The sequence below is a fragment of the Ailuropoda melanoleuca genome, chromosome 15 (genome assembly GCF_002007445.2).
Source record: "Ailuropoda melanoleuca isolate Jingjing chromosome 15, ASM200744v2, whole genome shotgun sequence".
NCBI classification, from domain to species: domain Eukaryota; kingdom Metazoa; phylum Chordata; class Mammalia; order Carnivora; family Ursidae; genus Ailuropoda; species Ailuropoda melanoleuca.
Genome location: NC_048232.1, coordinates 43,880,647 through 43,908,155, shown reverse-complemented (window position 1 = coordinate 43,908,155; position 27,509 = coordinate 43,880,647). Strand labels below are relative to the sequence as shown.

The 27,509-nt window shown below is 43.6% G+C and overlaps 1 protein-coding gene across 2 annotated transcripts in view; it reads left to right on the top strand.

Moving 5' to 3' along the window:
• CPM (carboxypeptidase M) overlaps nt 1-27,223 on the top strand; it is a 68,579-nt gene extending 41,356 nt beyond the window's left edge. For both annotated transcript variants that reach the window (XM_034644250.1, XM_034644251.1), the window contains 6 exons: nt 9,139-9,311; nt 10,882-11,066; nt 11,751-11,921; nt 14,577-14,729; nt 23,132-23,280; nt 25,328-27,223. In XM_034644250.1, coding sequence (XP_034500141.1) covers nt 9,139-9,311; nt 10,882-11,066; nt 11,751-11,921; nt 14,577-14,729; nt 23,132-23,280; nt 25,328-25,570 — 1,074 coding nt within the window. In that variant the 3' untranslated portion in view covers nt 25,571-27,223. The remainder of the gene's footprint in view (nt 1-9,138; nt 9,312-10,881; nt 11,067-11,750; nt 11,922-14,576; nt 14,730-23,131; nt 23,281-25,327) is intronic.
• The last annotated feature ends 286 nt before the right edge of the window (nt 27,224-27,509 follow it).

Below are 27,509 nucleotides of genomic sequence, written 5' to 3'. Positions count from 1 at the left end.
CCCAGACCCAGGCTCGTAGGAGCAGGAGCCACCTCTCGGGACTCGTGCTGCCCGACCTGTCCTGCTAGCAGAGGGCACTTCTTGCAGCGGCAGCAAGACGCAAACCCTCGCTCCTAAGAACGGGGTGGCCTTTGGACCGGATTTGTGAGTGGATGGAAGGTCAGTCCCCCCAAGACTTTCTGAGTGTGATCGGACTGTGCCTGTCAGAGGCTTGATGTCGCCGGGAGTCAGACCAGCGTTGTGGTGATAGAGAACTGCTCGCTGCAGGTGGCCGCCCGTGCTTCGCTCGTGCTGTGGACTCTGGATCCAGGCCCGTGGGGTCCAGTTTTAGTAAGAGCGTCTAGCGATCGTTAACTTCAGTAGTTTACTTATTGAATTCCTCGCACTTGAGAGTTTGCAGCGTGCTGTCAGAAATAATCCTCTGAGCTGAAACTTTGAAAGAGAAGCCAGAGCCCTTTCCCTCACTCACCTCCAAGTCTGCTTATTCCTAACATGCGCTTTCCCAAACTTGCGGCATCTTGCTGTCTGGGTAGTTAACGGAGCCCATCACATAGGGCTCTGTAGTTCACCCAGATTCTTAGGCATGCTAAGGACTGAGATCGTGAAGGGGGAAAGTCCCGGTGCCCCTTGAGGCGGGAACCTGAGGCCCTGTGATCCCCCGTGTGTCCTAGCTGGTGGCAGTGTCTGGGCTCTGTGGGCCACTGAAGAACGTATGCTGAATGTGGGATCTCGTACCTTCTGTCCTCCTGGTGCCGTGAGGAGCTGGGGACAATGATGGCTTCACGCAGGAGCAGACGAGTCTGAGGGTCCACCCACCTTACCCAGCCTTCTTCTTCTCTCAGATCTTCTGGAACTGAAAGAGCATTTTCGAGAACCCACTATAAAAAGCTGCAAAGCTAACATTTTAGGGCACTGGTTCTCAGTTCTCACCGTCTTTAGATGGACACCTTGCTTTTCCACCACAGATTTGGGGTGCTGACCTCAGGATGTATAGATCTTCTAGGAGTCTGTGGGCCTTGTGTGGAAAGCCCCACAGGGGACACATATGCACAGAGTGGCCTGGTGGACAGAAGTGACCACACTCTTTAAAATGTTTCCTCTCTTACCTGGACTCCACCCCACAGAGGTGTGTGTTTCCCACACTAGGTACCCGGCTAGATGGCAGTGAGTATCAGCAGCATTAGGAAGACCCAGTTCTGCCGATCATACCTGATCTTTCCCCCATGAATGTTTACCTTATGCCCTTATACCTTGTTTTTGAATCAGGTCTTTTATAAATTAAAGATAATCTGTTGTTGTTGTTGTTATAAGATCAGTCATGTGCATCTCAGAAAAAAACATAAGCCGACAACAACATTGTATATTGACCTTTTAAAAATTAGTAGTTAATTCCTTACACTTCTTCTAGATGTTTGTGCGTGCACGTGTGCACTTCTATTAAATGAGCTATGCTGGTTTGCTATTTGTAACATTTAATTAATACTAGCTACCCTTGCATGTCAATAGGAGTTTATCCTGTCTTTGTCTTCTACCCCACTTTCTAGTCTCTCAAACGTCTCCCAGATTGTCTGCATCAGGAGCCAGTCCAGGACCAGGCATCACGTGTGGTCCATTCCCTTGAATCTCTTCTGTTCTAGCATTTAAAGGATCTTTTCATGCCCCTAGACTTAATAAAGAGACCTGATCAATTATCTGTCCTTCAGAATGTCCCACATTCTGGATTTTTTGCTTCCTTTCTTACGGTATCATTGAACTTGTGCCTCTAGTCCCTCTGTTTCCTTTCAACTGGAAGCTAAATGTAAAGGTTTGCTGTATTTAGGTGAAACATTTTTTAGCTAATAGACCCATAGGAAACATGAAGATGAATTAATTTGGCTGATACTGAGGGTTGCAAAAAAACAAACTTTGGGTAGCAAAATCAACTTAAAACAGCCTCGTTGCAGCGGGTATTGTTATAAAAGAAGTGACATGACATTAAACCTCCTCTTGTATAATACTTTTCTTGTCTTCCATCCCCCTGCCGTTGGCTCATGTCCTTCCGATGACATTGGCTCACTGTGCCTCGCTGATCAGGCTGGCAAGTTACCTTCTCCGCAGTGCTTTACAAGCACATAGTAACGAGAGCCAACATTAATGAGCATGGGCTACACTAAGTGCTTGGTGGGCATCGATTCTTTCGATCTCTTCTGCATAAGGCATGTGGGTTAGTCCTGGTTACCCAGAAGGGAGCCAGGCGTGTGCGTCGTCGTCGTAGGCTGTCTGAATCTGAGCCCAAGCACCAAGCCTTATCCAGCTACGGGTCTGCCTCCTTGACTCTCCCTGCTGCCTTTTTTTTTTTAAGATTTTATTTGTTTATTTGACAGAGAGACAGCCAGTGAGAGAGGGAACACAGCAGGGGGAGTGGGAGAGGAAGAAGCAGGCTCCCAGAGGAGGAGCCTGATGTGGGGCTTGATCCCAGGACCCTGGGATCACGCCCTGAGCCGAAGGCAGACGCTTAACGACTGAGCCACCCAGGCGCCCCGTCTCTCTGCTGCCTTCTAAGGGTTCTGTTTGTACTCTTTACATTTTGACGTACAGATCTATGATCTGCTTGGATGGATACCTAACAGTGCCCTTCGATGAGATTTGGTCTCATTCATCATGTAAAAGAGTGGCAAGCTCTTAGAGGAACCCTGGATAGAAATCCAAGTCCCTCTCTGTCCCTTTTTTTGTTCTACTCCCTGCCTCCCCCTCGATTGCGGGAGAATCACACGGGATAGCTAACAGCACCCTTTGGTAAGTGTTTGCCACCTGGTGTTCATGCTCTTTCCAGAACAACGTGGGAGAAGTGTTTCTGAGTCTCCATCTTTCTCATTTTCATGAGACTAGCAGGTGTTTTTCTAGTTCATCTGGGCCCTCCGTGTGCTCACACACTGACATGTCGCCTTGCAGAAGCCTCGATTCTAGATTTAATTTCTGCAGACACAGCTGAGGTCTAGTGATGGTTTCTCCTTGGAAGGGGCGATGCCAGCACACACTGAGTGGGACTCCCTACCATTCCCTTACTCCACCAATACTGACACTGTCTGAGAATGGGTTCTTTGTCCTCCTTGCCCTCCTTCTGGAACCGGCTGGCTTTGTCATAAGCTCTAACCAGTAATCTCCCAGGCCCCCAAACTGGGAACATCTACTACCTTCAGCCTCAGTGTGGGCAGGAGAGAAGCCTGGGAAAATCACTCCTCGTTCCTTCCTCAAGGCCGCCTCACGCTGTTTTGTGCCTGCTCCTATCCCGTGGTTTTTAAACTTGGCTAATCTCTAGATTGTTAAGACATCTCTAATTCCTGTCTAATGGAAATACTGAAGTGAGGCATGACTATGTGCTGGAAAGTTGAGGGCCAGTAGTTTTAAGCTAATCCAGTAATAGGCAAAGTAGAGGTCACAGGCTGGGTTCACAAGGTTCCCTTGATCTCAGGGCCATGGTCTTAAGTAGTATGGGGGGTAGGTACTCAATATGTGCTTGTTATGCTGAACTGAATTGCCCAGTTTGGATTCTTTTTTTTCCCCCTTAACCTCCTATTTCTTAAACATCAATGAATTACTTTTACCGTGATGGGTTATTCAGGTAGACTTTTTTGTTGTTGTTTAAGATTTTATTTATTTATTAATTTATTTGTCAGAGAGAGAGAGGAAGGGCGCACGCACAAGTAGGGGGAGCGGCAGGCAGCAGGAGAAGCAGGCTCCCCTGCTGAGCAAGGAGCCTGATGTGGGACTCGATCCCAGGACCCTGAGATCATGACCTGAGCCAAAGGCACACGCTTAACTGACTGAGCCACTCAGGCGTCCCTCGGGTAGACTTTTGAAATACCCACATCACACTTAGAATTTCACATTTGGATGGCATTAATTTATAATTTATTGTGCTCTCTCTATATAAGTTGAAAGCAAAAACATTCCCTGGATAACAGTGACCATATTTTTCAACTTAAAAATAAAGGATAATGGAAAAATGATTTTCACACACCTTCTAGGCATGTAAGACAATTTATGAGGCAGTTTGTATGCTTAGATGTTTGTATTTAGAGGGTATTTTAGTGGTTTATATGAACACTGGGACATAATATCTGAATTTTGCCTGTGCTGGAAAATCTGAGATGTGTAGTCAGCATTCAGTACAGGTTCCAAATGTACTAAAAAACAGCAGAATTAAAGCTTGTCCTTCCAGATGCCATTTGCCAGTTCTTTTTCCCACCATTATCCCAGATGATAGCAAAATGTCCTCAGTTATGCAGGGTGGCTTTAGACCATTATTTTTTTCCTTTTGGAGTTAGAATTTTTATTCCAAGTGAAGTGTCTGATTCTTTTAAGCATGTATTAAATTTCTCCTGTAATTGTGCTTTTTTTCTTCATCTCCACTTTTGTTAAGGCTGGGCTAGGCCCGGGGCGCCTGGGTAGCGCTGTCGTTAAGCGTCTGCCTTCGGCTCAGGGCGTGATCCCGGCGTTCTGGGATGGAGCCCCACGTCGGGCTCCTCCACTGGGAGCCTGCTTCTTCCTCTCCCATTCCCCTGCTGCGTTCCCTCTCTCGCTGGCTATCTCTCTGTCAAATAAATAAAATCTAAAAAAAAAAAAAAAAAAAAAAGGCTGGGCTAGGCCGACCCGATATCCTGAGTCCTCGGCATGATCAGAATTGTTAGCTACCCCTGGAAAAGTGGTTCAGTGTTTGAAAATGGTTCAAAGGAAAGAACTTGATCATTTGTACATCTGCCCTCATTAAGCAGCTTAAGTCCTCATGTTTTCAGAAATTTCCTCCTTAGAGTAGTCTTGACCCTGTAATGGATTTGTCAACAGTAATCAGCGATCATTTATTGAGTACAAGATATCCCCAGAGCTGGGCAGGATATGAGGGCTACAAAGCCTGTTGGGAACCCTGCGCTCAAGGCTTAGAGGATGGAGTGGGGGGCAGGGCGGTCAGTCAAGGTCAGTAAAGGTCAGTCGGGCCGTTGTAAATGTATGGGGGCAGTATTAGGAGAAACACAGATGTGCAGAGTTCTGGGACCACACAGGCAGGTCATGGAACCCAGACTTTGGGCGCCCAGGAAAAAGTCTGCTAGATAATGTAATATTTAGGTTGATATTTGAAGAAGGACTTAACAAGGTGATCAGACAAATGAATTAAATCGGTAACATACCATTTGGGGAGCCCCAGAACTCACAGACTTTTTTTTTTTTTTTTTTCACTGAGAAGCTGCATTACAGTGTAGCATTTTAAAAACAGATTCCATCATTGGAATAGCTGGATTTCGTCCTCCCTCCCTCCCTCTCTCTCTGACTGTCTCACAAGTTAGCTAGATTGTAGACTCTTCAAAAAATTTTTTTCCACAGTTAAAAGACATTCTTTGAGGAGCTAGAACACTCATTTTTATTTCTAGCAAATCCCACCTTGATGGAGAATTTATTTTCTGCTTTCTGGGTTATGGCCATTTTAACCGGCAGGTGAATGATCAGTGAAAGGCTCCCGAAACTAGTGTGTTCATCCAGTCTTTCAGTCTCTTCACAAGGGATTCTCATACTAAGTCTACACCCTCACAGAGAGGAACTGAGCGTGCTAAATGGAGAGCTGATTAAGCTATTGGGATTGCTTTGACCGTGTTCTTTTTTAAAATTTGGACTCTCTGAGGTTTCATATTCAAAGAATTAAAGAAGGGAGGTTTATGCATAAAACATGAATGAGTGCTTGAAACATTTATATTAAGGCTGGGAAGAATTAATTTGAATAATATTTGGCATAAATCTGCTGTTAGGAAGGCAGCAAAATATAGCCCAACAAAAAGAGAGGACTTTAACTCCCTGAAATTTTAGCTGTTTAACCTCAGCAATTTTTAAGTTATCTGACTCTTAACTGGTTCTTTACCATATTTCCAAGATTTTTTACTTCTCCTCTGCAGTTAAGGACTTGTGATTTGTTTTGGAATATGGAGACAAACTGAAAATGCCTTGGATTTACATTTGTTTACTTGAAAGTATCATGATTTTATTGGTTTTGTAAAAACAGTAAAGGTTTTCTTTAAAAAGTGACGCCAGAAAAATAAAAGGAATACAAATAATTCAGAACCCCCACTCAGAAATAATCCTCTTTAATATTTGTCAGACATCATGCTAGACATCTATGGATTTCTGTAGTAAGAGAATGAGAAGGATTAAAAGGATATAAAATGGGGGCGTCTGGGTGGCTCAGTCGTTAAGCGGCTGCCTTCGGCTCAGGGCGTGGTCCCAGGGTTCTGGGATCGAGCCCCACATCAGGTTCCTCTGCTGTGAGCCTGCTTCTTCCTCTCCCACTCCCCCTGCTTGTGTTCCCTCTCTCGCTAGCTGTCTCTGTCGAATGAATAAATAAAATCTTTAAAAATTAAATAAGAAAAAATAAAAGGATATAAAATGAGTGTCATATTCTATGGTACCCTTTAAGTATGAGGTTTCATTTTACTTGGACAGGATAAAACAAGTGAAACTACAATAATTGGTGAACTTGATAAATATTTTCTCAAAATAAGAAATTATTGGAAGATTCTTCCAAAGTCAAGAAAAAAAATGAGGGAAAACTTGGAAATTGTAATCATTTAAAATATATAATCTTTAGCTCTTGATAGAATCTTCTGACCCCTGGCTATGAATACTTCTCTCCCCCAGCCCCGCCCTCTGTTAATGATAAGCATTGACTTTTACATTCTGTTCTGTACCTGTTCTCCCGCAGTTTCTCAGTCTCGTTCTACAGCTTAACAGTAGCTTCTGGAGTCCTCTTTGTTTCCATTTGCTTTGAGTTGGATGAACGTCTTTGCCAACGCCTGTCTTGAGTTGTGGCGTGCTTGAGGTGGTTTAGTTCGGGGAATGTCCCATCTTGAGCCCCATGGGGATGTACTCTGTACTTGACTGGGGACTCAGATGGGCCTTGGGTTCTTCCTGAACCAGCCATCCGATAGTCCCAACCAACGTTTAGAAATTTCAGGAGCCACAGTTGACTCCTGGTCACTGCCTCCTCCCTTTCCTTAACCTTCTGCCTCCTCCCTTTCCTTAACCTTCTCCTCCTCCGGAACCCCTTGGCAGAATGCTCCTTAAATCGCTACACTCTCCACATGTAAATGAACTTTTTACAAAAGAGAGTCACCAGCAGTTCCTCCTCTGGCCAGCAAGTAGCTCCTAAGATTGCTTCCAGAGTGTTTGAGCTCCCAAAACAGAGAACTGGAAACCTAGCGTGTGACTTACTTGACTTTTTGGTTATTAGTTTGTGAGGACTTTTTCAAGCTGACGATTTTATTTATTTTTTTTTTTAAGATTTTACCTATTTGTGAGAGAGAGAAAGAGCATGAGCAGGGGGGAGGGGCAGGGCAGAGGCAGAGGGAGAAGCAGGGAGCCTGATATGAGACTCCATCCCAGAACCCTGGGATCGTGACCTGAGCTGAAGGCAGACCCTTAACCCGCTGAGCCACCCAGGTGCCCCACAAGATGACAATTTTGACTGTAAAAACAAAAATCAAGGTAGTAGAAGATAGAAATAAGTAGGAAGAAATTGAAGTCAGCATTGAATATATTTCCACTCTGAAATTGATGACTACCTGTGAATATGTAATTCACATATTCCAAACTTTCTTAGTCTCAGTTATTCCATGTTCATTAGGATAACACATGCATACAATGTGGTTTCTTTGCTTGCCAGTGGGGGGAATAAAGTGAGGAATTAGCATTCGAGGATTGCTCCTCCGTTGTCACAGCAGTGAAGTCATACGGTGGAGTTGTAACTGGAAACTCCTGTCCTGCTCACTGCCCACATTAGTGCCTCTGATGTAGCCACTTTCCCTGTGACTCACCAACCCTGAGCAGCGTCTGGTCTTAGGTAAGAGGCCAGCATTCCTACTCAGAAGCCGATTCCTTGAACCCAGAATTATAGACACAGGTTGATAGAGCCTAGTCTAATGTTTCTATAGTAAGCTTGAAGTGTGAATTACTTTTTTTTTAATTAAAAAAAATAGTCCTCACCATTGGGGATTATAAAACGAGATCTCTCATAGGTTTTTAGTTTCCCAGTCACTGGTGATATGTAAGGTGAATATGACCATTTTTATTTTCATAGTCCTGCTTTTTAAACAACGCACATTAGAAACCTATCTAGCAAAATAGTGACAACACAAAGGTTTTCATTTCTCCCATGAGTAAAAAGGGAGCTGATTTAAAGAAAATATAAACGAAGCAGTGGATAGATAATATGCAGATACGGGGAAAAAAATTGTGAGGCTGATGTGCAAATGACTCAGGTTTCGGCAACACGAGACTGCGGCAGTCGGAAATACGCAGAGATGGCCAACGTGGCCAAGTGCGCAAGAGGGCAATTCGGAAATAGGGGGATATTAAAATCTGAGACCTATTTAAATTATGCTTGTTACAAACCTGAATTTTTCCCTATTAAAACCTACATCTGTGTCATGTGTCTGCTGCAGTGACTGTCACCCTGTGATCCACCAAGACACACGACAGCAGCCGGCTGCCGGCCCATCCTCATGGAGCTGCGCTCCGGGGCCCTCTCGGTAACGCCGCCCCTGCCCTTCCACTCCAGAAAGTGTTTTGGAAGGGAAACAAATCGGAAACAGAATAATCTTTATCCCACCTAATTCATTTTTTAAAAAGTAAATTCTGGGGCGCCTGGGTGGCACAGCGGTTAAGCGTCTGCCTTCAGCTCAGGGCGTGGTCCCGGTGTTCTGGGATCGAGCCCCACAATCAGGCTCTTCTGCTAGGAGCCTGCTTCTTCCTCTCCCACTTCTCCCAGCTTGTGTTCCCTCTCTCGCTGGCTGTCTATCTCTATCGAATAAATAAATAAAATCTTTAAAAAAAAAATAAGAATAAAAAATAAATAAATAAAAAGTAAATTCTTTACAGATGGGACTTTTTTTTTTTTTTTAATTTTTTTCCCCCCTAATGTCCACTAACGGTTTTCAGCGCCGGGACTGCCACCTGCCAGAGCACCACGTGTTTGAGAAACAGTGGGCTCCCAACTGGTTTTGGTTTCAAATACCAAATTGGAGTAGAATCCCTCGCCAGTGAATTTGTGCTTTAGGGACTGTTTTTCTTATTTTCCTCTGACCTAATAATATCCCATTTTGTCTTTAACACATACAGACTGTGGGGCGGGAGCTGCTGCTCCATTTGATTGAACATCTCGTAACCAATGATGGAAAAGACCTTGAAATCACAAACTTAATCAACCGAACCCGGATACACTTCATGCCCTCCATGAACCCAGATGGATTTGAAGCGGTCATCAAGCCTGACTGTTTTTACAGTATTGGAAGGTAAGGATGGGCTAGTCTATAGGTGGAACAACCAGGCCCCCATCAGACAGTGTCCTGGGGCCTGGTTTGTGAACCAGCTCAGCCTGGGTCATGTCACTGCCACGCTGAAAACTCTTCAGGCTGCTGCTGCTTTGAGGAGGAAAAGTAGAATCCCAAAGAAGCCCGCTTTACTCCTGTGCCCGCCCTGCTGCTCGCCTTTGTTCACCCTGCCCCGGCCGCTTGGAGTGTCCGCCATCTCCTGGATCGACCTGGTTCTTTCTCGCCTCAGGCACTGGGCACACCTCATTTCCCACTCCTCATCCCCCTCACTGCTAAACAATGTTTCCGCAAAGACTCCCTCCCTGATCTATCCTATAGTAAGACCCTGGTTCATATCACGCGCCCTTTCACATTCATAGCACAAATGTTAAGGTCTGATTTCTTGTTCAGCGTCTCTCCTTACAAATCTGTAAACTACCCAGGGGCAGGAATCCTGTCGCCTGTGTTGCTCACTGTTAAATCCCCAGGGCCTAGCTAGGCCCTCAGTAATTACCGGTTGGTTTATTAACCCAGTACAAGAACTAACCAAAAAAGAAGAGGGAGTCAGGGCACCTGGGTGGCTCAGTCGGTTAAGTGTCTGACTCTTGACTTCAGCTCAGGTCATCACCTTAGGGTCGTGAGATCGAGCTCTGCACCAGGCTCCGTGCTCAGTGGGGAGTCTGCGTCTCTCTCTGTCCTTCCCCCCGTTTGTGCTCTCTCTCTAAAATAAGTAAGTCTTTAGAAAAAAAAAAAAAAGAGGGAATCTTGCAGTATTTCTGATTTAAACAGTTTGTTTTGTTGCAATCTGCCTCAGGAAGTTTAGAATTTCTCAGATGTCTAATATACATTTATATTTGTGCAAACATTTGTTTGCTTTTACCAAAAATAAATAAAATCTCACCACTTGATTCCCTTCAACTTTAGGTTTTTCTAGAGTATTTGAACATCGCCAGTCCACTTTCCAGAAATACATTTGTATAAAGTAGTATGTTCCTGTTGTTTCTGTTATCACTTGCTATGTAACAAACCATCCCCAAATTTAGGGATTTAAATCCTTTTTATTTATTCTCAATCCTGTGAGTTAGGAATTTGGACCAGCCAGAGCAAGGCTGGCCGTCTCTGTCCCATCCTGTCTGGAGCCTCAGCTGGGTCTGGCTGAGACAGCCAGTCTGGGGCATGTCTGGAGTCTGCACTCTGGCTGTCACCCGGGTTCCTCATTTCTCCAGGCGGACTCTCCATGGGCCTAGCACCCGAGCCTCAGGCTTCCCACAGGGAGCATTCCAAGAGCAAAAGCCCCGAAAGCAAACACTTAATCAAAGCCCTGCTGACAGCACACTACTACTCTCCCACTGGTGAGGACAGGTCACACGGGAGGGGTTAATAGTGCGTGAGTGCCAGGTGTGGCTCGGCTCAGGCTGCCAGGACAACCGTCCACCTTCCCTGTGTTCACATTTGGAAGAACACCTGGAGCCCAAACCAAAGGGATACACCCTGCACGAATCCACTTCCTGACATACCATCAGTAAACCCTCAAATGTTCTTTCTTTTAAAGGGAAAATAACAACTACTATGACCTGAATAGAAATTTCCCCGACGCTTTTGAATTTAATAATGTATCAAGGCAGCCTGAAACTGTGGCCGTCATGGAGTGGCTGAAGACGGAGACGTTTGTCCTCTCTGCCAACCTCCACGGCGGTGCCCTGGTGGCCAGTTACCCGTTTGACAACGGTGTTCCAGGTGAGCAAACAGCGGCCTGGCCCGGCTCTCCGTCCCCAGTGCGACTGCACAGACGGCCTCCGGAGGGCAGAAGTCTGCCTTCTTCCCTCCTCTGCCAGGGGTAGAAGATCTTGCCTCATTTTCTCACCTCTGGGCCACCCTTCCTACAATTTATGCACCGCAGATGGGCAGTGTGGCTGAACCTGACACCCCAGGGGGTTGAGATTCATCGGAAAAACAGGAAAATTGGGTTAGAATACCCCACATACGCAGCATGCCTGAGAGAAAATTAAAGCAGAACACCTTACCTTTCTTTGCTAATCATAGGAGCGATCATTGGACTCCTTTTAGAACTCTGTGGGACGAGGACTTAAAATGAGCACGGTGCCTTTAGTCAACCCCTCCAGTATGTAAGGCAAGGTCAGCGCCCTCCAGAAACTAGTAGACTGACTAAGACGATATTTAACTTGGAGGCCGATACCGGAGGAGTTGGCATATGCATCTCGTTTATTTGGTGTGATATCACTCTGTTCATCACAAACGAGGAGAAAGGGTGGAGGGAGCGCTCCGGGGAGGGGGCAGGTGTCCCTCTGGGAAAACAGGGTCTTTGCACGTGATGCGATGGCGTGTTTGCTAACACGGCGCCACGCGGCTCCTCGACCTCCGACACCAACAGAAGGGTCTTGGTTTGTTTTTCCCACACAGCGACGGGGACGTTACACTCCCGTAGCTTAACCCCCGACGACGATGTTTTTCAACACCTTGCACATACCTACGCTTCAAGAAATCCCACCATGAAGAAAGGAGACCAGTGTAAAAACAAAATGAACTTTCCCAATGGCATCACGAATGGCTACTCTTGGTATCCACTCAAAGGTAAGTTTCTTTTCTCCTCACTTCTAGCATTGTCCTTATTGCCTTCATCCATAGCTGCCAGCTGGCTTTGGTTGACCCCAGCAGTTGTCAGTTTGCTGGGCACCTTGCCGTCCTTTCAGTCGTGTTCCGTCAGCTGATGTCCCAGAAGTGGTGGGGGGTGACTGCCCGAGAGCTGCTCGGAACTCGCCCAGTGTTCACCTACCATGAGCCAGGAACTGTGCCAAGAGAGCGGAGCGGGACCCAGCCCCTACCCCCAGGCTTAACAGGGAAGAGCAACATGCAAGTAAATCTCTGTGGTGGCAGTGTAATTAGAATAAAAATAAGCGATTTAGAAAAGGTACAGTGTGCCACAGAGGTAGAAAGCCAGAATACAATAGGGAGTAGAGAAGACCCTGGAGAAATGTAACGCTTCTGTCACGTCCACCAGGGACAGCTGCTAATCCAGCTACCTAGGGCCGTGAGATAGGAGGGATCCAGGTATCGCCAGGTCATCCGGTTTGTAAAATAGGCTGAACTTTTACATGAGGTATGGTGATTTTTAAAGCCACTTTGCAAGCTGAACAAAAGCACTTTTCCAGGTGGATATGAGGTGGGGGGAAAGGGAGGTTCTAGTTTTCTGCCCTTGGAACAGGATGGCCGGTTGAGGGAGGGGTAAGGAGACTGCCATGTAGGGATCAGGGTATGGGGGGCGGGGGAAGGATGTTCTTGTAGAAGGAATCCTGTAAGCGCAAGCCCAGGGATGTAGGAGAACTCGTGCTTGTGGGGGGGGCCCTAGGGTGGGAGAGCCCGAGGGGAGACGGTGGGCAGGGACTGGGTTCCATCACCCGGCGGAAGCTGCCACCTTGGAGACTGGCTGGCCGGAGCCTGCCCGCGGCAAGCTGGAGGCTGCCCCTCGGCACATGGGCCCCTTTCCCAGTCGTCACCGTGGACGCACGGGCTGCGCCGTCCTGTTGCACAGGCTGGCACTTCGTGTCTCTCTGCCGGCTTTCCAGGTAAGGTAGATTAGCAGAGACCATGACTGTGAGCAGCAGGGCCCGCTCGACAGCGCAGCACCCCGCCTTTCTCTCTGTCGTCCCCGGGATGCTCCTGCCTCTTCAGACCGCGGAGGCGTCCATCCTGCCGCATGGCGGAGCTGTCCCTCAGGGCACTGTCTGTAACCCTCAAGGCAGATCCAGATGCGTGGGGATGAGCTAGGAAGCGAACATTGCTGTCAGGGAGTGTCCCCAAGGGGACCCGTGTGTAAGTGGTGTGTCCTGAGAAGAAAAGCAGGCAGAGCCAGCTCCTATGAGGAGCTTAGAACAAGCACTCCTGCTCAGTGCGGGGGCTTTGTCCGCCTGGCCGGAAACGCACTATCCGGACCCGGAGCCCTGCACGCTCTCACCTAGCAGCCCCGCTCCTGGCGCTTTGTACCTGTCCTGCCCTTTAAATTCGGCCTGACAGCCGTCCAACCTGAGAGAACTTCGGGTTTGTTTCTCTCTTCCTTTTTAATTTCTTGGTGAAAACGAGGTCCGAGAGATGCAAAACTTAGAAGGTAAGTAAATACAAAGGACAGAGGAATTCTTCCTGCTAGAATCTAGACCTATGTAGATATTAAATATTTTGATACATTTTGACTATTTTCTTACCATGAGGTTTTTTCTAATTCAGTACTTCCCAAATGCCCCGATGGAATTGAGAATACATCTTTTATTAGGCAGATATCAAGCGTAACAAATTAAAATCTGGCAGAAAGTACTTCCTTCAAAGTTACTGTATTTCATCAAATCCAAGATACCACTGATTATAAAATACACTGTACCACCAAGGAAGAAAAGAAAATGTTTCTGGCCAAACTAATGACGATGGTGTTTTTCAGTCATCAAATTTAAGACCCCTCCCAATTCAGAGATTTTAAAATATGAAAAGTTTTGCATCTGAGAAAATACGAAATAGGATTATAACCCCATGAAAAGAGGGTCTCCAGAGGTGAGAACTGGGAGGTGAGCATGGGCATTGGTGGCCTCAGAAGGCAGCAGCATTCCCTTCTCTCCCGAGAGCCGGCCGGGCCCCCGGCTTACATGCCCGGAGCAGCTCTGTGTCACAGGCAGGAGCACGGGCCTTGAGCTGGAAGGCCTATGCTGGGCTCTGCAATTACTGGCGTGTTACTTCCCTCTGGGATAGTCTCCTCGTCTGTAAGACCTGGGGAGTCATTGCTGTGACAAACGCTCCAAATGGTACCCAGTCCTAGCGAATGCTTACTAAACTTAGCCATTATTCTGTAAATGAGTATACTTGGCTTTACATTATGTATTTATGAATGGTTTGTAAACAAACAGTTTATCATAAGTTTAGAATGTAATTTACAGAAGAAATGTACGCTGATGAATCCTTTTTGTAATGTATGATTGACAAAAAAGGACTGACCCTCCCCCTCAGTGGCTGCACAGTTGAACTTCGGCCTGCTCTGATCCAGGTACCCATATGGGAGTAGTTAGGATTGCCTGTTCGTGCCTGCGTAATAAAATATCAAGTCCTAAGTTTATATGCTGATACGTCAAATTCATGTTTTCCTGTTTACATGTACTTTCCTTGCAACTGATTGACTTGTCCCCAAGGTACAGGATACTTGACTCCATTCCAGTTTTAGACCTTAAAAAAATGAAAATTTGTGTTTAGGTGGAATGCAAGATTACAACTACATCTGGGCCCAGTGTTTTGAAATTACGTTGGAGCTGTCATGCTGTAAATATCCTCATGAGGAGAAGCTTCCGTTCTTCTGGAACAAAAACAAGGCCTCATTGATTGAATATATAAAACAGGTGCACCTAGGTTTGTAAGATTCTTTTTATTAATTTATGTTAACACGAAACATAGAATCTGGCAAAATCTTTGGGTTGAGAAAATGCAAACCCCTCTGTTTTCCTGGTACAGCCTCATTTTGAGTACCAGAACTAACGATTAAGACTTTTCTCTGCATGAATATCTGTAGCACGTGAGAAATGCAATGCCCGTCACTGCATAGAAGGGAACGTGATGTATGTTACTTTAATATGGGGGTGGAAAATCCAGAATACTTCAAATTTTTCATGTTGAATGACCAGGAAATCTCACAAAAGACCCAGGAAAACCAGTTTTTACTGTTAAATCATCACCCATCTAGAAAATGCCCAGTTTGCCTGTCACTTGTCCCACAACATCATAGATCCAGAGAACCCTGGACATGCCATTTTGCGTTTTTCCCAGTCCTGGGGTGGTTAGCCAGCACCAATAGCTTCAAACCCCTCACACCTGCAGCTCTGCCACATGACTTCCCTGGTTCTGGCCATCTTCCCCGTCTAGTCTTTTGACAGCTATCTAGCCTTTATCGTAGATGGGCAGACTGACCAGAGCAAGAGTGGTCATTCTCCAACCTGCACCGCAGACTCACTGGAGGGTTTGTGACAACCCAGATTGCCAGGCCCCAGCCCCGGAGTCTGATTTAGTGCGTCTTGAATGGTGCATCTTTGCCAAGGAGATGCTGCTGCCGCTGGTCCAGGGACCACGCTTTGAAAACCATTCTACCAGAGAAACAGTGCTTGCGATGGAGTCGTGCAGTTCAAGCTTATTTAGCCAGGCTGCATCTCTGTGGGCCTGGTGTGGAAGGCTGTCTGCATTGCCAGGGTTTAAGTTCTTTTTCTCCATTCAGAATGGCTTCAGAAGTTGGCGTAGCAGTTAGGCTACCACGTCAAGCTAAAGTAGGTGTGGGTTTGTGTTGAGGAGGGTTGCATCATAGGCCTGCTGCTTAACTGCACAACTCCTGGAATTTTCTGCATGTTTCACCCCAAAGCTTTCCACCTGCTAGAGAGATGGAGGGGAGAGTCAGAAGGACACGGGGTCCAGGGCTGAGTGCAAGGATAAGAGCTTCCCTGGGCCCCATATATGCCCCTCCCCCCTACCTCTCTCCCCAACTTCCAGCACCCCCACAGCACAGGTACACCAAGATTATTGATGAATTTGCAGGGCTGAGATATATCACAGGGAATCAGCCTACTTCATATAAGGGATGTTAAGTCATTTTTCATCAGAATCTTAGCATTTATTAAAATTAGTGGGTTCTCTCTTACTAGTCTGGTATTCTGCTACTAGATTTTCCTCCTGAGGCACACAGTAATTTAGCCTTTCTATTGTATTTTTTTAGTGTTACTCTGCCTATTCTAAAATTTCTCCTTCATCACCATCAACATGGGAGTGCAGCTGAACAAAAAATATGCCGTACACAACTGCACTACTCTGTTCGAATTTCAGTCTAGCTGTAAAGGTTATTTTCCAAGCACTGAATTAAGGTCGGCTCTGAGTATCATGCTGACCTAATAATGCCAGTGAAGGACTTTGTAAACTGTTAAGTAACATACACATTATAGCATGACTATTATTAATTTGGAGGGCTTACAAGTCCATTTATACTAGGTTTTATAAAGAATATCTGCTGTCCCTATAATCAGGAATGCAGGACCTACTTGAAAAAATATATATATAAGCACATCAACCCTGCCCCCTTGTGGTTTAAGACAAGACAGAGGCTTTTTTTTTTCTAATTTAATAATGAAACCCATAGTGTGGTTCTTGTGACTTGATTGTCTTCCTACTACACACGGAAATGGAGAGAACCTAAGACTGTCTCTGCTTGGGGATGATGGGAGCAAACACCTTCTTACTGATATTTGTCATGTGGTGTTGCCTTCAGTGGCTTAGCTTCACCACTTGCTAAGATGCATCTGAGACTTTGACTCATCTGGATGTCTCTGGCTTACCTTGTCTGGGAAGGAAAGGCCTGGAAGGTAGTACATTATCACTCCCATTTTATAGGTGATGATATGGAGTCTTGGGAATGTTTAGTGATGTGGGATTTACATTGATACCTGACTGGTACTTACCTAATGTGTCAAAAGACCTCCTAAGAAGGGCATGATGGGAATATCTCTGCAAAGAATAATGCCACTGATTTCCAATGAATAAAAAATGCATAATTGGGTTACTAAGTCATGACTGATGTTTATGGTTGGGTCCTACCTAAAGATCAAAAGGATACATACCAAGTAGTAAGAATAAATATAAAGGAAACTTTTAGAAGAGGTAAAAGGACACATTACCTGAAAGTAGAGGTTCACAGCTGCTATCTGTTGAATATGCAAGAAGGAAATATGGCATTTAGTAATTTCTTCTCTCGGCGGCGGTGGGGGGGTCGGAAATGAATTAGGAAAGTTTAAGGAAACTTCTGGGTGACCCAACTTGCCTTTATGTTTGAAACAAAGATTTTGTTGCTAAGTGTCAAAACTTTTACATTTCATTTTAAACTTTTCTGAAGGAACTATAATATATGCCACGTATCTTTCTGCTCCAGTAAATAATTACTAAGTAAAATGGTCTGGAGATAGTTCAGGGTTATTTTTACCTTGTGGCTTCTTCTCATGTCATTAAGATGATATGTCACTGAATGAACACACTGGAAGGTAAAATGTAACATTTTAAAATGACTTTTTCTTAACTGTGCTCCTGAAATTTTGAGGTGAGGGGTATGGTATCAGGTTCAGTGTGGGCCCTGGAGACCAGTGTGGATTTATAGCCAGGGTGTACCACTTAGCTCTAGGAGATTAAGGTTATTTAATAATCCAAAGCCTTAGTTTCCTCACCTGTAAAAGTATGATAATGTGCCTACGTCATAGAGTTGATGGGAGGATTCAAGGAGAACATGCACGTTAAGCATTTGCCATAGAGTCTGAAATATACTAACAATAAATGTTCACTCCTGTTATTAGTAATAAGACACCATTAATCGATTCTATGATTCCAAGCAATCTTGTGATTGTAATTGTTTCCCATGTAGTTTGACCATGAGACAAAACTACTGAGTCCCTTACATAGGTAAGTATCTTACTGTAAATTAATACACTGGCTTTTTTTTTTTAATTAAAGTAATCTCTACACTCAGGCAGAGTAACACTAAATAGCCCAAACCCATAACCCCGAGATCAAAAGTCCCAGGCTCCACTGACTCAGCCAGCCAGGTGCCACCGCCTCCCCCACTTTTTGTAAATACACTGGCATTTTTTAGTTTAGGATTTAGTGGATGCTACTGCGGGCAGTGGTGTAGTAGTTTGGTGACTGAGTAAGCAACTTGGAAAGGACAGCAATGGATTTAGGTTGGTCTATGTTCTCTCATTTTGATAACAGGTGCTATAAATGGACTATTTGTCAACAAATTTAGCCTATAAATCTGATTGTTAGCTTGACTATATTTTAAGTTCCATAAAAAACAAGCTTACCAAGTTCTGGTTCGAGATGGCAGTGCAGGGGGATCCTGAACTCATCTCCCACAGACACACCGGATCTACAGCTCCAGATGGGACAGTTTCCTCTGAAGGAAACCCAGAAGCTACCTGAGCCATGGCTGCACAGCGGGTGAATGAGAATAAACCTACACGGCCATGAGTAGGAGAGGCTGGGACACAATCCTGCCATACACCCCATCTCTCCTGCAGCAACCCACACCGAAGGAACTCAACTCCAAGCTTCTCCCTGAGCAGCAAAAGGTTTGAACCCCACATCTGGCACCCCAGCTTTTAAAAGCTACAACCAAGAAACCATCCCTGAAAATACCTAGCTTTGAAAGCCAGAGCTTGCATCCACGAGACACTCGAACTGGGAAATCGTGCTTAAAGGGTCCACACAGGTGCATCTGGCTGCCTGCCAGGGCCCAGTGCAGAGCCAGCCAACTGAAAGATGCCCAGTTTTTCTGAGAAAAAGACCTATTTGCTGGTCTTAAAGCTTTGACCTGAGGGGCAGGCAGCTAATTTAACACACTGCTAGGGGTCTACTGAAATACTCTCCACAGATAGATGGAGGCTGGCAGACACCATGTTTGCATGTTCCCTCCCACCAGCTCACCAGTCTCTCCCAAAAGGGAGTCTGTGCATACATCTGGTGCCCCAGTTGTGGGGGCTACCACCCAGGGGATTCCTCTTAGCTCTGGTAGCCAGTGGGGTTTGTGTTCATGGCTCTAACAGGACACTAGCAAACAGTTCTTAACTGGCTCTCACCCCAGGGCTCAGTGTGAAGGGAACAGGGAGACACATCCATCCCCTAGTCTTCCCCTGAAAGAGGTTTATTTGCATAAAAGCCTCTGCCTGAGGGTCTGGCATACAATCAATCAGCCTGAATCTAGGTACTGAGAGGTCTTGGCAAAATCTCAACTACTGGGAACCACTAAGAATAAAGTGGCTGCTTAGACAATCACAAAGTTTTGAGAAACAACCGAGAGCTAGGGCAGAGCTGAACAATAAGGTTCATCTACAAAAGACCACTCCTCCAGAACTGGAAGGCGCGGCTGTTTTATCCAACGTATAGAAACCAACACAGAGGGGCGCCTGGGTGGCACAGCGGTTAAGCGTCTGCCTTCGGCTCAGGGCGTGATCCCGGCGTTCTGGGATCGAAGCCCCACATCGGGCTCCTCTGCTGTGAGCCTGCTTCTTCCTCTCCCACTCCCCATGCTTGTGTTCCCTCTCTCTCGCTGGCTGTCTCTATCTCTGTCAAATAAATAAATAAAATCTTAAAAAAAAAAAAAGAAACCAACACAGAGTCAAAGGAAATGAAGAAACAGCAATATAGTCCAAACAAAAGAATAAGATAAAGCCTCAAAAAAGACCTTACTGAAATGGAGGTAAGGAGTTCAAATAATGACCATGCTCTGAGCTCAGGAGAACAATGCATGAACAAAATGAGAATTTCAACAAAGAGGTACTACAAGACACTACCAAATATAAGTCACACAGCTGAAGGATACAGAAATAGAACTGAAAAATACAACAGACTCAACATCAGACTAGATGAAGCAGAAAAATTAGTGAAATTGAAGACAGGGCAATGGAACTAATCCACTCAGAGCAGCAAAAAGAAAAGAATGAAATAGAGTGGAGATAGCATAAGGGACTTATGGGACAACACTGAGCATACCAACATTCTCATTATAGGGGTCCCAGAAGGAGAAGAGAGAGAAAGGGACAGAAAACTTATATGAAGAAATAATGGCTGAAGAGTTTCCTAACCTGGGGAAGGAAACAGACCTCCAGATCCAGGAGGGTCAGAGAGTTCCAAATAAGATGAATTCAGACCCACACAAAGACAAGTAAAGTGTCAGAAGTTAAAGACAGACAATCTGAAAAGTGGAAAGAGAAAAACAACTTGTTACATACAAGGGAATCCCCATTATATTATCAGTTTTTCAGCAGAAATTTTGCAAGCCAGAAGGGAGTGGCACAATATATTCAGAGTGCTGAAAGAAAAGAACTGACAACCAAGAATATCTGCAAAGTTGTCATTCAGAATTGAAGGAGAGAGAAAGGATTTTCTAGACAAGCAAATAGTTAAGGAGCTCATCACCACTAGACCAGCCTTACAAGAAAGGTTAAAGGAACTTCTTTAGGCTGAAATGAAAGGTATTAATTAGTAACAGAAAAACTCACTGGTAAAGGTAAATCTTTAATAAAATTCAGAACAATGTAATGTTGTAAAGGTAGTGGTTAATCACTTATAAAAATATTATGAAGGTTAAAAGACAAAGTAGCAAAAATAACTATACAATAATTAATGAATATTCAAGATAAAAAGATGTAAAATAGAGGGAAGAAACCTGCAAAGGTTTAGAATGCAATCTTGTTATTATCAACTAAAATAGACTGTTACAGTTTTACGTGTCAAGGTAACCACAAAGCAAAAACCTATACATTTTAAAAAAGATGAAGGGATCTAAGCATGCCAGTATAGAAAACCAACAGATCATGAAGGAAGAGAACAAGAACAAAGGAATTACAAAACAGCCAGAAAGCAATTATCAAAATGGCAATAAGTACATACCTGTCAGTAATTAAATGTAATGGACTAATTCTCCAATCAAAAGACAGAGTGGCTGGATGGATAAAAAAAAAAATAAGTAAAAATAAAAAACCGTAACACCCATCTATATATGTTGCCTGCAGGAGACTCACTTCAGATATAAGGACACACACAGACTGAAAGTGAAGAGGTGGAAAACCTATTCCATGCAATGGAAACCAGAAGAAAGCTGGAATAGCTACACTTAGAACAGACTTTAAGACAAAGACTAGTAAGAAACAAGGTTATTATAGAATTATAAAGGAGTCAATCCAACAAAATGATCTAACGTAGGCGTACTTAGCTATATAAAGCAAATATTAACAGACCTAAAGGGGAAAATAGACAGCAATATAATCACAGCAAGGGGCTTTAATATCTCACTTTCATTAATGGATAGGTCATCCAGACAGAAAATGGTACTTAACATATATAGAGCAGTCCATCCAGCAGCAGATCACACATTTTCTCCAAGTGCACACACAACATTCTCTAGGATAAATCATATGTCATGCCACAAAATGAGTCTTAAATTTACAAAAACTGGGGTGCCTGGGTGGCTCAAGTGGTTAAGCGTCTGCCTTCGGCTCAGGTCATGGTCCCAGTGTCCTGGGATTGAGCCCCACATCAGTGGGGGAACGCTTTTCCCTCTCCTTCTGCCCCTCTCCCTGCTTGTGTTTTTTCTTGCTCTTGCTCTTTCAAATAAATAAACTGTAAAAAAAAATTTACAGGGGCGCCTGGGTGGCACAGTCGTTAAGCGTCTGCCTTTGGCTTAGGGCGTGATCCCAGCATTCTGGGATCACGCCCCACATCAGGCTTCTCCGCTAGGAGCCTGCTTCTTCCTCTCCCACTCCCCCTGCTTGTGTTCCCTCTCTCGCTGGCTGTCTCTGTCAAATAAATAAATAAAATCTTTAAAAAAAAAAATTTACAAAGACTGAAATCATTTCAACTGTTTTCCAACCCCAGTGGTATGAAACTAGAATTACTAGAAGAAAATTGGAAAATTCAGAAATATTCAGAGATGAAACAACATGCTACTGCACAACCAGTAGGTCAAAAGAGAAAATCTTGAAATGAATGAAATGAAAATACAACATACCAAAACTCATAGGATGCAGCAAAAGCAGTTCTAAGAAATTCAGAGGGATAAATGCCTACATTAAGAAACAGATCTCATAGAATTGTTTGAATCACTATATTGTACACCTGAGTCTAATAGAACACTGTTAACTGGAATTAAAATTAAAAAAATCTCAAACAACCTAAGTTTACACCTCAATGAACTGAAAAAAGAACAAAATAAGCCCAAAGTTAGGAGAAGGAAGAAACAAAGATCAGAACAGAAATAAATGAAATAGAAACTAAAAAGACAGTAGAAAAAATTGAATGAAACTAAGAGCTGGTTTTTTGAAAAGGTAAACCTTTAGCTAGACTAAGAAAAAGAGAGCAAGAACTCAAAATCAGAAATGAGAGAGATGTTGCAACTGATACCACAGAAATGCAAAGGATCATAAAAGACTGGACAACCTAGATGATAGTTAAATCCATAGAGGCATACACCTACCAAGACTGGATCATGAAAAAACAGAAAATCTGAACAGACCTAGTAAGAGATTTTTGGCATGTTTTTGATTACTAATTCAAACAAAAGCCCAAGACTAGATGGCTTCCTTGGTGAATTCTGCCATTTAAAGAATACCAGTCCTCAAACTCTTCCAAAAAACAGAAAAGGAGAGAATGCTCTCAAAATTATTTTACATGGCCAGCATTACCCTGATAGCAAAACCAGTGACATTCCAAGAAAATTACAAGCCAATATCCCGGATGAAAATAGATGCAAAAATACAACAAGGTATCAGCAAACCAACTTCAACAATATATTAAAAGGACCTTGATCAAGTGGGATTTATTCCAGGGAATAACATATGCAAGTATGGCTCAACATATGCAAAAAGAATCAGCATAATATACCACATTAACAGAATGAAAGATGATAATATGATCATCCCAATAGATGCAGAAAAAACCATTTAACAAAATTTAACACCCATTTATAAAAACTCTAAACAAAAAATCTTAAATTAGGTTAACTAGATATACTGTGACCATTTCACAAATAAATCATTATGTTGTACATCTGAAACTAATGTTATATGACAAATATTAATTTTTTGGGAAGGTTTACCTTCTCTTAAATACTTTATTATCATCATCCAAACAGCCTAATAAATATTGGGCGTATTTTTTCTTAAATAGCTACAAAAATTGTTTTTCATATGTCATAAAATGTAGTGTTAACATTTAATGTTCTTTTTGTCTTGCAGGTGTAAAGGGTCAAGTTTTTGATCAGAATGGAAATCCATTACCCAATGTAATTGTAGAAGTCCAAGACAGAAAACATATCTGCCCTTATAGAACCAACAAATTTGGAGAGTATTATCTTCTTCTCTTGCCTGGGTCCTATGTAATAAATGTAAGTATACAGCCCTCATTATGATTATTAAAACATTTTAGAACTTGCAGTACTTACCCAGAAGGAATCTGAAATAAGTCTGTAAAGTCCCAAAAGTAGATAAATCAGGACAGGAGGACAGGACATCATCAGACTTGCATCTGGCAGGGAGTGGGAGAGGTGGGAATAATAGGAACATGCCAAACAAATCATGCTTTTTTCCCAACTGGCAGTGTTTTTAATAGAAGCCGAAATCTATTTCTTGTGATATGTTCTACGATAAAAGATGGAATGAACCTGATTATTAATAAGAATAATTAAACGATGTAGCCAAAGTCCTTCCAAGCTTCATGGAATACCATTTCAACGCCCATTTCATGAAACATAATTTCTGCTATTAAAAAATGGATTGGAATACAAGTTCTTAGAATTCATTATAAATAAAATTCGATCCACAAATTTTACCGCTATATAAAGCAAGTGATAGACATATTTTGCAGCCCTTTCATAAGGAAATGATGGTGAGTTCCAATCAATGCAAGTAAAGTACCAGGTTTAATTCTATGAAGATGTTTGAATCATTTATTCCTAGAGGGAGGCTTGGACTTGTGAATGAACTAAATGAATAAGTACCTGATTGAGCTGGCCAGATCGTGCCTCTTCCTCCTTGATACGACTTTCTCTAAGACTCTCAAGATTCTTCTGCTTTGCTTAGTGGGTCTGATGCCAGTGACCAGCAGTCGTTCTGTACGGAGGAACTCCTGGGAAAAGGTGGTCATCTACTCGGTAGTAAAAACTGGCTTTGTATTTTGTTATGTCCTAAAGGTGAAATAACAAAAGGCATGTTTGTCAGTTCATAAAACTGTAGGATTCACAGCTGCTCTGTTCCATAGGTTATTCCGACAAAGCCCAGCAGTGGGGCCCATCAACTGCTAATCTTAACAATCTCTCCTAGAACTGGAAAGACCTCAATTCACTGTAAATTTTTGCCTAACAAGGCCTTTTATTTTCCTGTTACAGTGATATTTCCATTCCATGAAAAAGTGTGTGTGCGTGGCGGGGGGTCATTGTACTGAATCTAAATTATTTTTATGTAATCCCCAAAATAAGGCACACCTTCATAGAGTTATGAATTATTCATTTCCTCTTTTAGACTAATGCAGTACCTGTTGCTGTCAGCTACTAGTTCTAGGACAAGGTTCGAAGGCAAGACTTCGGAAGCTGAAATGAATGACTAAAATATAAATGATTTTCCCCCATTCTTTTCCTTCTCCATATATAATGAAAGTATTTCTCAGGGGCGCCTGGGTGGCTTAATTGGTTAAGCATCTGCCTTCAGCTCAGGTCGTGATCCCCCGGGTCCTGAGATCAAGCCCTGGGACAGGCTTCCTGCTCAGCAAGGAGCCTACTTCTCCTTCTCCCTCATCCTCCCCCACCCCCTTCCTCCCGGCTGGTACGCTCATGGGTGCGCTCGCTCTCTCTCTCTGTCAAATATTTATTTTTAAAAAAGTACTTCTCATCTGTAGTTTAGCATTTGTCTATTTTTCCTGATTTCTTCCACCAAAATCAATCAATCAGTTAATCTAGCTGAAGATTCAGACTCAGGGAGAAAGCCAGGTAAAAATCAAAGCCTTTTGAGGAAACAATAAACTTATACACTTAGATCAGCTGCAAGGAAAATGGAATAAATTGAGAACAGAATTCCACTTATAAATCTCGATACCCAATCTGGATATTAAGTACAGACTTGGAACAAAGAGAAACAGTCAGCTCTTTACCTTTGCTCTCCATAAAAACGATGGGGAGAGAATCAGTCTATGGCTGCCTTCTCCTAGTTTACATCTCCAGATGAAGGACCTGTCTTTATTTCGCTTCATAACTTTGGACAACAGGCATTGGACAACTCATTCAGTGAGCAGGCCTGAAGCCGTTACTAGCCTGGGAGGCCTGGCAGCTGGCTATGTGTGTTTATAAAGGCCTCATTTTAGCAGTGGATTTCAGTGTTTTTAGTGTTGGCACCACAAAACATCTGAAATCACTCAGATGATGGTTTTTTGTTTCCTCTCAGGTTACAGTCCCTGGACACGATCCATACCTCACAAAGGTGGTTATTCCAGAAAAATCCCAGAACTTCAGTGCTCTTAAAAAGGATATTCTACTTCCCTTCAGAGGCCAAGTGGATTCTATCCCAGTATCAAATCCTTCATGTCCTAAGATTCCTCTGTATAGTGATTTGCCAAGCCACTCAGCTGCAACAAAGCCTGGTCTGTTCTTATTCTTAGTGACTATCTTTCACATATTTGTCAAATAAAGCAAAATGTGAAACACAAGCCCCATCATCACCTGGAATCAGGGATTACGCACACCAGGTTATTGCAACTCTTAACTCCCTCTGCGGGACCTGGACCAAAGAAACGCCACGGTCCTTCCCTAAGAGGAGAAATGGTTGTTTTCAAACCACAACAAGCCATGTGTGGTGATAACAAAAGGAATGATTTAATCTTGATGAATGGAAGACACCTACCTTTCAAGTACTGTCCACTTACACTTAATCTTGAAGTTGTCTTAGAAATTTGTAAGAAAAAGCTGAGAATCAAGAAAGAAGTTCCTGCAAGAAAAAAATGGAGCAAATTTTGTATACAGAGAGCCAGATGAATATAAGCAATGAAGATGAACATTCATTGATTACCTACTGTCTACAAAACCTGGCCATGAGTGCTATATGTGAAGATATAGGAAGTGCCATATGTAATTCTCAGCACAGGGAGAAATGATGATAGGACTGGGAATATTTCATTTCAAAAATGTTCTAAGGAAAGAGGAGCGGAAAGAGGCAACCATGTCTCAGCGGCCCAAGAAAAACTATGGGCCTGATGGGATGTCGAGGTTCTATCTACAGAGCCCCAGAACCACAGATCAATTAAGTGCCCCTCCTTTCTGCACTCAGCTGCCAGTTCTGTTGTGCTGATGACCCACAAATGTGTCACTCGAGCTGCAAAGTCAAGTCCTGACTGACTTTGCCTGAGCTGCAAAGTCAAGTCCAACTTCCCACTGTACGCATCCACCAGATGGACCCGCAGGTACCTCAAACTCCTCGTGTTGAAATTGAACGTATTTTTCTCCCTGGAGCTGCTCTTCCCCCTGTACTGGTCTCTGGCACCACCAAACTAGAAACTGAGGGTCATCCTTGATGACGATATGGGCTGAGGGAGGAGAAATCAGTCATTAAAGATTGACGTGAATTATAAACCTTGGCTGACCCTCTCTCCATGGCTAGTAACGTTGTCAAGTCGAGGCCACCGTGACTCACTGGCACCACTGCAGCAGCTTGACTGGTCTCCCGCGCCCGGCCTTCTCCTCTTCAAATCCGTCCTCGTGCAGCACTGGGGAAGAAGGTCTGCTCGAAACAAAAAACAACAATCAACTTGCTTGTAGTTCCTGTACACTCAGTGCGCCGTCTGCGTCCCGTATCTGAACACCATTCTGACCCACCACATTTTCTTTGCCACCCCCTCAACTCAGTTCAGGTGTCAGCTCCTCCAGGAAGCCTTTGCTGACCATCATCCCTCCCATTCCATTCTCCCTCCCAGTCAATCTGGGGACCTTTCCTCTTCGGTACTCAAATTAAATGGGTTACCTCTATTATGAATTTACCAACTGTATTATGATCTACTTTCATGTGTGATTTTCCCTAATAGAATGTGAGCTTTGAGGCCAGGATCTATTAATTTGAAAAATTCATTTTTTTATCTTCAGAGCCCCATACATAGTAGAAACTGAATGAGTGAGTGAACAAAGAGTTCCATGAACCTACTAAACCCAGTCTCTCCCAGACACTGTGTTGGGCGTTGAGTCATTTCGTCAAATGAGGTCCTATATTATGGCAATCTCCAGCTCAGTAGCAGCACTGACAAAAGAGTGTTCAAATATGTATCAACAAATAAAGTCAAATATGGTGTTTTTACTATGCTTTGCATTTATCCTAAGGTTCATAGTAAATGTATTGTGTTACCCGTTAACAACACAAGCTACCTTTTTTATCAGAAAACAAAATTTTTACCATTAGTACTCAATTGAAGCAACTGTTCTCCATTATCATGAGAGTTGACCTATCTTAGGGGGGAAACATCAAACCAAAAAATAGCAACTCCTAAGCAGATTTCTAAGCGCTCTGTATTGTTCATGGAATGTGAGTTGCCTTGGTTCTTTAAATTGCAAGTTCTCTAGGACCTAAAACAAAACTATACCTT